This window comes from Salvelinus alpinus, chromosome 28, assembly GCF_045679555.1.
Source record: "Salvelinus alpinus chromosome 28, SLU_Salpinus.1, whole genome shotgun sequence".
Classification (NCBI taxonomy): Eukaryota; Metazoa; Chordata; class Actinopteri; order Salmoniformes; family Salmonidae; genus Salvelinus; species Salvelinus alpinus.
The window spans coordinates 11,267,980-11,280,393 of record NC_092113.1 but is presented as its reverse complement, the minus strand read 5'-3'; the positions used below and the strand labels follow the sequence as shown (position 1 = coordinate 11,280,393).

Genomic DNA, 12,414 nt, shown 5'->3' with positions numbered 1-12,414 from the left:
TGGTCTTGTGTTTTAGGTTATTGTCCTGCTGAAAGGTGAATTCATCTCCCAGTGTCTGGTGGAAAGCAGATTGAAACAGGATTTCCTCTAGGATTTTACCTGTGCTTAGCTCCATTACGTTTCTTTTATATCCTGAAAAACTCCCCAGTCCTTAACGATTACAAGCATACTCATAACATGATGCAGCCACCACTATTATTGAAAATATGGAGAGTGGTACTCAGTAATGTGTGGATTTGCCCCAAACATAACACTTTGTATTCTGGACAAAACTTTTTGTTTTTGCAGTATTACTTTAGTGCTTTGTTGCAAAGAGGATGCATGTTTTGGAATATTTGTATTCTGTACAGTCTTCCTTCTTTTCACTCTCTCAATCAGGTAAGTATTATGGAGTAACTACAATGTCATTGATCCATCCTCAGTTTTCTCCTATCACAGCTATTTTAAACTCTGTAACTGTTTTAAAGTCACCATTTCCTTCCTTTCTGTCAACTGAGTGTAGTGACTGTGTGTATTGATACATCATCCAAAGTGTAATTAATAACTCCGCCATGCTCAAAGGGATATTCAGTGCCTGCTTTTTTTACCCATCTACCAGGTGCCCTTCTTGCGAGGCATTGGGAAACCACCCTGGTCTTTGTGGTTGAATCTGTGTTTGAAATTCACTGCTCGACTGAGGGACCTCAGATAATTGTATGTGTGTGGTATAGAGACGAGTTAATCCTTCAAAAATCATATGAAACACTATTATTGCACAAAGAGTGAGTCCATTCATCTTATTGTGTGACTTGTTAAGCAATTTTTTACTCCTGAACCTATTGCCATGGACTCCAGCCACCCTAGTCATAGACTGTTCTCTCTGCTACCGCACGGCAAGCGGTATCGGAGCGCCAAGTCTAGGACAAAAGGCTTCTTAACAGCTTCTACCCACAAGCCATAAGACTCCTGAACAGTTAATCAAATAGCTACCCGGACTATTTGCATTGTCCCCATCCCTCATTTTGACGCTGCTGCTACTCTCTGTTTATTATCCATGCATAGTCACCTTACTTCTACCTACATGTTCAGTTGAAGTCAGAAGTTTACATACACTTAGGTTGGAGTCATTAAAACTCGTTTTTCAACCACTCCACAAATGTCTTGTTAACAAACTATAGTTTTGGCAAGTCGGTTAGGACATCTACTTTGTGCATGACACAAGTCATTTTCCCAACAATTGTTGACAGATTATTTAACTTATAATTCACCGTATCACAATTCCAGTGGGTCAGAAATGTACATACGCTAAGTTAACTGTGCCTTTAAACAGCTTGGAAAATTCCCGAAAAATTATGTCATGGGTTTAGAAGCTTCTGATAGGCTAATTGACATAATTTGAGTCAATTGGAGGTGTACCTGTGGATGTATTTCAAGGCCTACCTTCAAACTCAGTGCCTCTTTGCTTGACATCATGGGAAAATCAAAAGAAATCAAGACCTCAGAAAAAAAATTGTAGACCTCCACAAATCTGGTTCATCCTTGGGAGCAATTTCCAAACACCTGAATGTACCACGTTCATCTGTACAAATAATAATTCGCAAGTATAAACACCATGGGACCACGCAGCTGTCATACCGCTCAGGAAGGAGACTCGTTCTGTCTCCTAGAGATGAACGTACTTTGGTGCGAAAAGTGCAAATCAATCCCAGAACAACAGCAAAGGACCTTGTGAAGATGCTGGAGGAAACAGGTTCAAAGGTATCTATATCCACAGTAAAACAAGTCCTATATCGACATAACCTGAAAAGCCGCTCAGCAAGGAAGAAGCCACTGCTCCAAAACCGCCATAAAAAAGCCAGACAACTGTTTGCAACGGCACATGAGGACAAAGATTGTACTTCTTGGAGAAATGTCCTCTGGTCTGATGAAACAAAAATAGAACTGTTTGGTCATAATGACCATCATCCCAACCGTGAAGGTCAGGGGTGGCAGCCTCATATTGTGGGGGGGGGGGGGGGGGGCTTTGCTTCAGGAGGGACTGGTGCACTTCATAAAATAGATGGCATCATGAGGCAGGGAAATTATGTGGATAGATTGAAGCAACATCTCAAGACATCAGTCAGGAAGTTAAAGCTTGGTCGCAAATGGGTCTTCCAAATGGACAATGACCCCAAGCATACTTCCAAAGTTGTGGAAAAATGGCTTAAGGACAACAAAGTCAAGGTATTGGAGTGGCCATCACAAAGCCCTGACCTCAATCCCATAGAAAATGTGTGGGCAGAACTGAAAAAGCATGTGTGAGCAAGGAGGCCTACAAATCTGAATCAGTTACACCAGCTCTGTCAGGAGGAATGGGCCAAAATTCACCCAACTTATTGTGGGAAGCTTGTGGAAAGCTACCTGAAACGTTCGACCCAAGTGTCACGCCCTGGCCTTAGTATTATTTGTTTTCTTTATTATTTTAGTTAGGTCAGGGTGTGACATGGGGTATGTTTGTGTTTTGGGTGTTTATATGGTATAGGGGGTGTTGGTTTTAGTGTATGGGTTTGTGTTGAGTGTATGTGTCTAGGATTGTCTATGGTTGAGTGTAGTTGTTTAGGAAAGTCTATGGTTGCCTGATTTGGTTCTCAATCAGAGACAGCTGGTTATTGTTGTCTCTGATTGGGAGACATATTTAAGGTAGCCATAGGCTTTAGGTGTTTGTGGGTAATTGTCTATGTCAATGTTCTATGTTGCATGTGTGCACTAGTTCGTTATAGCTTCACGATCGTTTGTTGTTTTTGTTAGTTTGTTAAAGTGTTTCGTGTCGTGTTCTTTCATCTTCTTTAATAAAGAGAAGATGTATCATTATCACGCTGCGCCTTGGTCCGTCTCTCCACACGATCGTGACACCAAGTTAAACAATTTAAAGGCAATGCTACCAAATACTAATTGAGTGTATGTAAACTTCTGACCCACTGAGAATGTGATGAAAGAAAAAAAAGCTGAAATAAATAATTCTCTTTACTATTATTCTGACATTTCACATTCTTAAAATAAAGTGGTATCCTAAATGACCTAAAACAGGGATTTTTTACTGGGATTAAATGTCAGGAAATGTGAAAAACTGAGTTTAAATGTATTTGGCTAAGGTGTATGTAAACTTCTGACTTCAACTGTACATATTACCTCAATTACCTCGACTAACCACTGCCCCCGCACATTGACTCTGTACCAGAACAGAGTATATAGCCTCGCTACCGTTATTTTATTAAGTGTGTAAAAGGTCAAGGGGTGTGAATACCTTCTCAAGACACTGTATGTCCTCTATGTGACTAACTGTGCTTGTGTGTTCCTTTGTGTGACCTACACAAGACTGACAAGGATTCCCACCATAGACGACAACATACAAAATGTAATGAAGTACTTTATATTTCTATAGAATTCTGTTTCTATGGAGGACGATTATCTGTTCTGTTCCATTTAATTATATTCTACTCTATCCACCATAGGACTGTTCTGCCCAAGGCACAGCTTAAAGTATCTATCTGCAATTACATCAATTCACAACTCCTCAGTACCAACTCCGGTAGATCATGTGGACACATGCTGTCGTGTGTGTAATTGCTAGAGTCTGTGTAGTGAAAAGAGCGTTTGACTTACTGGAGATCGTGACCGTAGGTGTGCAATCCCTTCAGCTCCAGGTAAGAGTCTCCACTAAAGAACGGCATGTAGGCCCCTTTCTTCTCCGACACTGAAAACAAAATGTTAGAACACGGAATGCATTACAACAGGCATGACGTCATCCTTACGACAGCACTATGCATGTGTACGGCAATAATATGGCTTATGCAGCAAGTCAGGGGGACATTGGGTGAACTCAGTGTTACCCACCCAGGGGGTCCGTTTTAGATAACAAGGATTGCCTAGTCTTCATCCACCCAGACTGTGTGCGACACACAGTTTGGGGCTGCAAGGCTCTTTTCATTGGTAATTAGGCAGGATTAGCTCGCTGAGTCAGGGTGGGGAAGGGAGGCAGACGGAGAGGAGAAAGCTAATTAGCCATTGCGCAGGAGACGACTAACAACGCTCACAGAGGAGAGGAGAATAGGAGCACCGCTGCAGACAAACTGTCAAACCGGCTGTCATAATAAGGAAAGGAAAGAGCTACCTTGGAACTCAGCCAGTTTACAGAGTGGAGGGGTAGAGGATTTTAGTTCCATGAGCTACACACACACGTACAAAAGGCATGCACACACACACACACACTACATAGGCTTCGTCGCAAGAAAATGTCCAGGTACTCAGATAAGGGCGTGACATCAGATCCTTGTTGTATTTTATTGAACCTTTACTAATGGTGAGACCCCGGTCTCTTTCGCAGATGAGCCCTGCATTAACACATCAACAAACAACAAGCACACTCATCAACTACACAATACACGAAAAGCAAGACACGATCATATGAAACAATCAAATTTTTTCGTTAAAAAAAAGAAAATTTAAAGGAAGATTAGTGAGTGACAAGGTAAAGGGAGGTAAGGAAAGTAGACCGATAGATGGTTTGAACAGAAAATCTCACATGGAGTTCCAGGACAGCAGCTCTGTGTGGTTGAATGGTGGTCTGCAGACAAATACTAGGGAGGGGCACTCTTATACTTATCAATACAACGATGTCTACCCAGGGCTTCACTTGGTTGGCCACACCACCTGTCTTTAAATGTTCCCAGTACAGCCTTTAAAGCATTCGCCGCTGAATCATTTTTCTACATATCTGATCTGAGGGATCCTTTCTTTAAAGGATACATTTTTATGTCTGTGTCCAGTACGAAGAAAGTTATACAGTGGGGAGAACAAGTATTTGATACACTGCCGATTTTGCAGGTTTTCCTACTTACAAAGCATGTAGAGGTCTGTCATTTTTATCATAGGTACACTTCAACTGTGAGAGACGGAATCTAAAACAAAAATCCAGAAAATCACATTGTATGATTTTTAAATAATTAATTTGCATTTTATTGCATGACATAAGTATTTGATCACCTACCAACCAGTAAGAATTCCGGCTCTCACAGACCTGTTAGTTTTTCTTTAAGAAGCCCTCCTGTTCTCCACTCATTACCTGTATTAACTGCACCTGTTTGAACTCGTTACCTGTATAAAAGACACCTGTCCACACACTCAATCAAACAGATTCCAACCTCTCCACAATGGCCAAGACCAGAGAGCTGTGTAAGGACATCAGGGATAAAATTGTAGACCTGCACAAGGCTGGGATGGGCTACAGGACAATAGGCAAGCAGCTTGGTGAGAAGGAAACAACTGTTGGCGCAATTATTAGAAAATGGAAGAAGTTCAAGATGACGGTCAATCACCCTCGGTCTGGGGCTCCATGCAAGATTTCACCTCGTGGGGCATCAATGATCATGAGGGAGGTGAGGGATCAGCCCAGAACTACACGGCAGGACCTGGTCAATGACCTGAAGAGAGCTGGGACCACAGTCTCAAAGAAAACCATTAGTAACACACTACGCCGTCATGGATTAAAATCCTGCAGCGCACGCAAGGTCCCCCTGCTTAAGCCAGTGCATGTCCAGGCCCGTCTGAAGTTTGCCAATGACCATCTGGATGATCCAGAGGAGGAATGGGAGAAGGTCATGTGGTCTGATGAGACAAAAATAGAGCTTTTTGGTCTAACTCCACTCGCCGTGTTTGGAGGAAGAAGAAGTATGAGTACAACCCCAAGAACACCATCCCAACCGTGAAGCATGGAGGTGGAAACATCATTCTTTGGGGATGCTTTTCTGCAAAGGGGACAGGACGACTGCACCGTATTGAGGGGAGGATGGATGGGGCCATGTATCGCGAGATCTTGGCCAACAACCTCCTTCCCTCAGTAAGAGCATTGAAGATGGGTCGTGGCTGGGTCTTCCAGCATGACAACGACACGAAGCACACAGCCATGGCAACTAAGGAGTGGCTCCGTAAGAAGCATCTCAAGGTCCTGGAGTGGCCTAGCCAGTCTCCAGACCTGAACCCAATAGAAAATCTTTGGAGGGAGCTGAAAGTCCGTATTGCCCAGCGACAGCCCCGAAACCTGAAGGATCTGGAGAAGATCTGTAGGGAGGAGTGGGCCAAAATCCCTGCTGCAGTGTGTGCAAACCTAGTCAAGAACTACAGGAAACGTATGATCTCTGTAATTGCAAACAAAGGTTTCTGTACCAAATATTAAGTTCTGCTTTTCTGATGTATCAAATACTTATGTCATGCAATAAAATGCAAATTAATTACTTAAAAATCATACAATGTGATTTTCTGGATTTTTGTTTTAGATTCCGTCTCTCATAGTTGAAGTGTACCTATGATAAAAATTACAGACCTCTACATGCTTTGTAAGTAGGAAAACCTGCAAAATCGGCAGTGTATCAAATACTTGTTCTCCCCACTGTAGGTAGTTTCGCGAGCCAATGCTAACTAACATTAGCACAATGACTGGAAGTCTATGGGTATCTACTAGCATGCTATCTCTAACTTCCTTCATACTGGAGACAGAGACATAAAATGGTATCCACGAGTTCATCCGACTCTGGGGAAGTAAATAACGGGCCTCATTGCCAAAATCTCGAAGTATCCCTTTAACTGTTCTCAGCACAGCCCTTAACATAAGCCGCTGAAAGAGGGCTTCTTATCTGATCCAAAACCTGTGTTGGCCAGACACTCAGGCTGAGTGACTTCTTCATTAATCACCACAGGCAGAGAATTGATGCCATTAGTCATCTCATTGATTTCATCGAAGCCCTCAGCGCGTGAGACGCTCTTCCCCTCACAGTGATTTTCAGTTCCCCCCAATTTATTTTAATCACCTGCTAACTGGGACTTGTGACCCAGTGGGGCTAGGAGTGTGCGTCTTTGTGTGCGTGTGTGTGAATGTATGAGCAGGCTGCGCGTATTTATCTATGCCTGTGTGTCTAAGTACGAATAAATAGACTTCACTTTTGAACACCAAACTTCATTTTTCATTCAGTCTTTAAAAGCTTTTATATTCTGAAAACATCCATGAGAATTTGGTGGATGTGGTGGGGGAAAAAAGAAAGCAAAAAAACTGTTGCAAACATAATCGCTGAAAGCGCTAATGCTAAACTTCAAACGCAGCTCCGGTGTGTTAGGATCTCATACCAAGATGCGGCCCAATGCTTCAACCTGCTTCCCCGTGGAGCTAAGTAGAGGCGAACGCATTTCAACACAACACCTGTGGGCGGGAGAGAGACGGAGAAGGGCTATGGTAAGGCTCGCAAACAACCGAAACCGAGACGATTGTGCTAACAGCCCGACGGGCCAATTGCGACGCTCCTCGGTGCACCAGAGACCCTGGAGGCGGTGGCCCGTCTCTGCATTTGATATCCCTCAGGATGCAGGATGGAGAGACGGAGCGTCACGACACGGAGAGAAAAGGAGACGGGGGGGAAAAGAGGGACATTTGGGTAGATTTTCCACCGTGAATCCTGACCGGAACACTGAGGCAGGATGATATGCGAGGGGGGCCATGCTAGCATGGAGAACAGATCATCGAAATGATGTGCTGTACCATACGTTGTGTTATCGTAAGCAAATGTTGTTGTTTTCCACTTCTGGTGTTTCCTTTTTGAAATAAAATGTTTGTTGTTCAAGTAGGGCTGATATGACATTAAAATGTCAAATCAGATACACTCATACTCGCACACGTTAGGTTATACTTATTTTAAAGATGGTGGCAGTACCTTTTTCGCAGTGGCGTCCCTCGCGACCCATGGGACACTCGCACTTGTACCCTCCCTCCGGCTGCACCTGGCACTGGGACGAGGGGTGGCATCTGTTGGGCTCGCACGGGTTGTGGGTGTCGGCGCACGTCGGACCTGGAGTTCGCCATCACCAGAAAAAAATAACAACCTCAAATTAGAACCAGAGAATCTTCAAACCCCCTTCTTTTATAAAAACCAGGGTTGTATTCAGTTGGCACCAACGTGAAGAAATGGACTGAAACTACCTGAACTTATCCAATAAGAAACGCTCTTTTTCATTTCCCATTACGAAACGCTTTACTATGGTTTGCCCTAATAAATACAACCCAATCTTTTCAGACCATTTTGCCTCCATTCTGTGTGAGAAGAGGATGACGATGGATTTCCTCAGTAAAAGAGGTCCTTTTCTAATAGGATTTAGAAATATTAAATGTGCAGATTAAGGAAAGACCCAAGCACCCTTTGCTGCCTTTCTGCTATGCTTATGGAGCCTTAGTTCCTGGATGTGGGAGAGGTGGCTTGAATGGCTCCCGGATGGCTGAAATAGCTTTGCCCTACACTAGCCAAGACACATCCCAATTCAGCCATCATTATTTCCGTAGCCAGAGCCGTCTGAGGCGAGGAGAATGCTGTAATGAACCCCTCCCACTGAGTTCTGAAGAAAGGCTCTCTCCCATAGCCATCTATTACACTATCTCTATCCATTTCTATCTCCCCCATCTCTGTTACTCTCCCTCTCACACACACTCTCTCTACCTCTCGTCTCTCCCTCTTTGCATACATACCCAGTCTTAGCATTACCAAGTTCATAAATAGGCTAATCATTAAGCCACAAAGCTCCCGTATTTCTCCTCTCAAACTGGTTCCTAGTCTGTGTGTGTGGAGTGTGCTGCTGGAGGCAGAGAGCAGCAGAATAATTTAAAAGCTATAGGGGCCATGCTTCACCAGGCCTGGAGGGTGGCTAGTACCATTTAACAACACTTAGCTTAGACCTAGCGGACTGTGACCACTCTAAAAGAGGCGAGAGGGGGCTAAGACCAAGCGAGGGGATTTGGTTATAGTCTTTAATGTTTCTGTACTGCATCACACCTAAAAGTCTTATACAAGATGTAATAGCTAAAACCTGGCTGCGGGGAATTCCCTAGACACGGGTTGAAATAGTATTGGCTTGCTTTCGTATACTTTTGAGCGTTTGTTTGAGCCTGACCGGAGTGCAAGCAAGATGGGCGAGGATTGCACTTTGGGGACTATTCCATTGTTATTGGTTCCATTTCGCCAGCCGGCAAGCTCAATCAAGAGCAGCTAAAGTATTTAAAAGAAAACAAATCCTATCTGATCCCAGATATATAGGAGAACTGGAGGTCCGTTGTTAGAAATGAAAAAGGTTTGGCTCACCGGAGTAGCCGTTGATGCACTTGCAGTGGAACATCTCGGCCTCCTTGACCTGGCATGGAGCGCCATTCTTGCAAGGGTTAGGCTGGCACGGATTGTTGCCGCACTCGCCCACGCCGGTGCCGTACAGCACGTTGCCACTCTTCTCCTGCAGGTTGTACACCAGGTTGTTGACGTCCAGCATGCGCACACAGCCCACCAGACCCGTACCGATGGAGGTTCTCTCCTTCACACTGTGGATGGAGGCAGGGAGAGGGAGGGGGACAGAGAGTGTGTGAATGGCAACCATCCGACAGTTATTTAACTCAGTGAAAAACAGGAAAAATACACACAGGTGCTAGACGGAAAAAAACAACCATATACTGCTCATTGTATGTGCTTCTCAATAAACCACTATGTGAGTACAGGAGAGTTCCTGACAACGGTTTTCATATAACTCAACAACTAAAATCGTATTTCTCCATGAATCATCTTTTCTCCAAATACATAAGGGATAATCAGTGAGGGGCTATGCATTCTATGGAAAATAATTAACGACGTGGAAGATGTGTTCCACGACGGGCTAGCGGAGTGGAACTAACCTTCCACAGAGTTGTATTATTCTCCAGAGAACGCATAGAGCCCTGAGTTGATTATCATACCATGGCTATAATTGAACACATTTGCCACTAGAAATGTGTTCCATTTGCTGTAGGAAATGTGTTCAACATCCACTGAAGTAGCTAGGAAGTTTACTGTATAGCTACAGTAGTTGCCGTGGTAATCAAACAGACTTGCTAGTTTAGCTAACCAAACAGTCTTAGCTAACCAAACAGTCTCAGCTAACCAAACAGTCTCAGCTAACCAAACAGTCTTAGCTAACCAAACAGTCTCAGCTAACCAAACAGTCTCAGCTAACCAAACAGTCTCAGCTAACCAAACAGTCTTAGCTAACCAAACAGTCTTAGCTAACCAAACAGTCTCAGCTAACCAAACAGTCTCAGCTAACCAAACAGTCTTAGCTAACCAAACAGTCTTAGCTAACCAAACAGTCTCAGCTAACCAAACAGTCTCAGCTAACCAAACAGTCTCAGCTAACCAAACAGTCTTAGCTAACCAAACAGTCTTAGCTAACCAAACAGTCTTAGCTAACCAAACAGTCTTAGCTAACATAACAGTCTTAGCTAACCAAACAGTCTCAGCTAACCAAACAGTCTTAGCTAACCAAACAGTCTTAGCTAACCAAACAGTCTTAGCTAACATAACAGTCTTAGCTAACCAAACAGTCTTAGCTAACCAAACAGTCTTAGCTAACATAACAGTCTTAGCTAACCAAACAGTCTTAGCTAACCAAACAGTCTTAGCTAACCAAACAGTCTTAGCTAACCATACAGTCTTAGCTAACCAAACAGTCTTAGCAAACCAAACAGTCTTAGCTAACCAAACAGTCTTAGCTAACCAAACAGTCTTAGCTAACATAACAGTCTTAGCTAACCAAACAGTCTTAGCTAACCAAACAGTCTTAGCTAACCAAACAGTCTTAGCTAACATAACAGTCTTAGCTAACCAAACAGTATTAGCTAACCAAACAGTCTTAGCTAACCAAACAGTCTTAGCTAACCAAACAGTCTTAGCTAACCAAACAGTCTTAGCTAACATAACAGTCTTAGCTAACATAACAGTCTTAGCTAACATAACAGTCTTAGCATGCTATTATGACGTTCACATTCAGCAGTACCAATAATGCTTCAATTTGCCTTGTGCTTTAAAAAGCAGCTCAAACAAAACATGTAAGAATTAATTATCGCCATTGAATTCTCCTGTGTCGATATACCGTGCTTTATAGGGAAATAATGCACGCCCTAGAATACCCTTTAAGCCAATAAGAAACAACTATTCAACAATACCATGGTATAATAATATATAACCATACATACATAACATTTACTTATGTATATGCTTCAAGTCAGGCCTTACTCTGTCATCATGTCTTCGGGCACCCCTCCGATGAACAGGTGTGTGTCCAGGTTGAGGCCGTCGGTGCCGGGGGGGCTGGCGCCGTCGATGTGGGTCTCATTGTCCACGCTCAGCATGGCGTTGCGCCGGTTCCTTGTCACTACCAGCTGGTGCCAGCGACCCTGCTTAACCTGGACCTTGCTGACCAAGGTGCCTGTGCCCGAACCTGTGTTGAACCTGGGGGTGGGAAGCAAACCATTAGCTTTATACACAGTGTACAAAACATTAAGAACAACTTCCTAATATTGAGTTGCATGTCCCCCCTCCCCTACAAGGTGTCGAAAGTGTTCGACAGGGATGCTGGCCCATGCTGTTCTTGACACCACCCGGATCCACCTGGCACCTACTACCGTACTCCGTTCAAAGGCACTTAAATATTTTGTCTTGCACATTCACCCTCTGAATGGCACACATTCACAATCCATGTCTCAATTGTCTCCAGGCTTAAAAATCTTTCTTTAACTCGTCTCCTCCCCTTCATCTACACTGATTGAAGTGGATTTAACAAGGGAGATCAATAAGGGATCATAGCCTTCACCTGGTTAGTCTGTGTCATGGAAAGAGCAGGTGTTCATAATGTTTTGTACACTCAGTGTATATGCTCAATGGATAATCTGCAATGAAAAAAGTGCTTTTTAGTCCAGTAATAGGCTTAATGTTGATATGGGAAACTGGATATGGGAAACCCATACAAGAACCCCACAAAAGGTAGACCTGGAGAAAGGCAACAGTTTTGAGATTCATGGGTGCACAGACACACCTGATTAACTGTCATATTTGTACCTAAAGCTAACTTGGTTGAGATTGTATGGTATTATATTTCTTAACTTTATTTTTTTTTTATAAGCAAGTCACTGTGATCCTTAGAGCTCGAAACTCATTGACATTAACATAATGTTCTATTCTCTTTTATTTCAAGAAGGATTTGATTTACAGTTGCCAAGAGACGTGTGAATAGAGATAGAGATTAATGCATTAACACATGTGTAAATAGAGATTCATGTATTAATACAGGTGTGCATAGAGAGAGAGATTCATGTATTAATACAGGTGTGCATAGAGAGAGAGATTCATGTATTAATACACATTTCTGAATAGAGAGAAAGAGAGATTCATGTATTAATACACATGTGTAAATAGAGAGAGATTCATGTATTAATACACATTTCTGAATAGAGAGAGAGATTCATGTATTAATACACATGTGTAAATAGAGAGAGAGATTCATGTATTAATACACATGTGTGAATAGAGAGAGAGATTAATGTATTAATACACATGTGTGAATAGA

The 12,414-nt window shown here is 42.9% G+C and overlaps 1 protein-coding gene across 7 annotated transcripts in view; it reads right to left on the bottom strand.

Moving 5' to 3' along the window:
* Nucleotides 1-12,414, bottom strand: part of agrn (agrin) — a 280,235-nt gene that overhangs the window by 19,521 nt on the left and 248,300 nt on the right. For all 7 annotated transcript variants that reach the window (XM_071371598.1, XM_071371600.1, XM_071371601.1 and 4 more), the window contains 4 exons: nucleotides 11,085-11,300; nucleotides 9,132-9,361; nucleotides 7,716-7,850; nucleotides 3,622-3,712 (listed from right to left, as the gene is read on the bottom strand). In XM_071371598.1, the coding sequence (XP_071227699.1) occupies nucleotides 3,622-3,712; nucleotides 7,716-7,850; nucleotides 9,132-9,361; nucleotides 11,085-11,300 (672 nt within the window). The remainder of the gene's footprint in view (nucleotides 1-3,621; nucleotides 3,713-7,715; nucleotides 7,851-9,131; nucleotides 9,362-11,084; nucleotides 11,301-12,414) is intronic.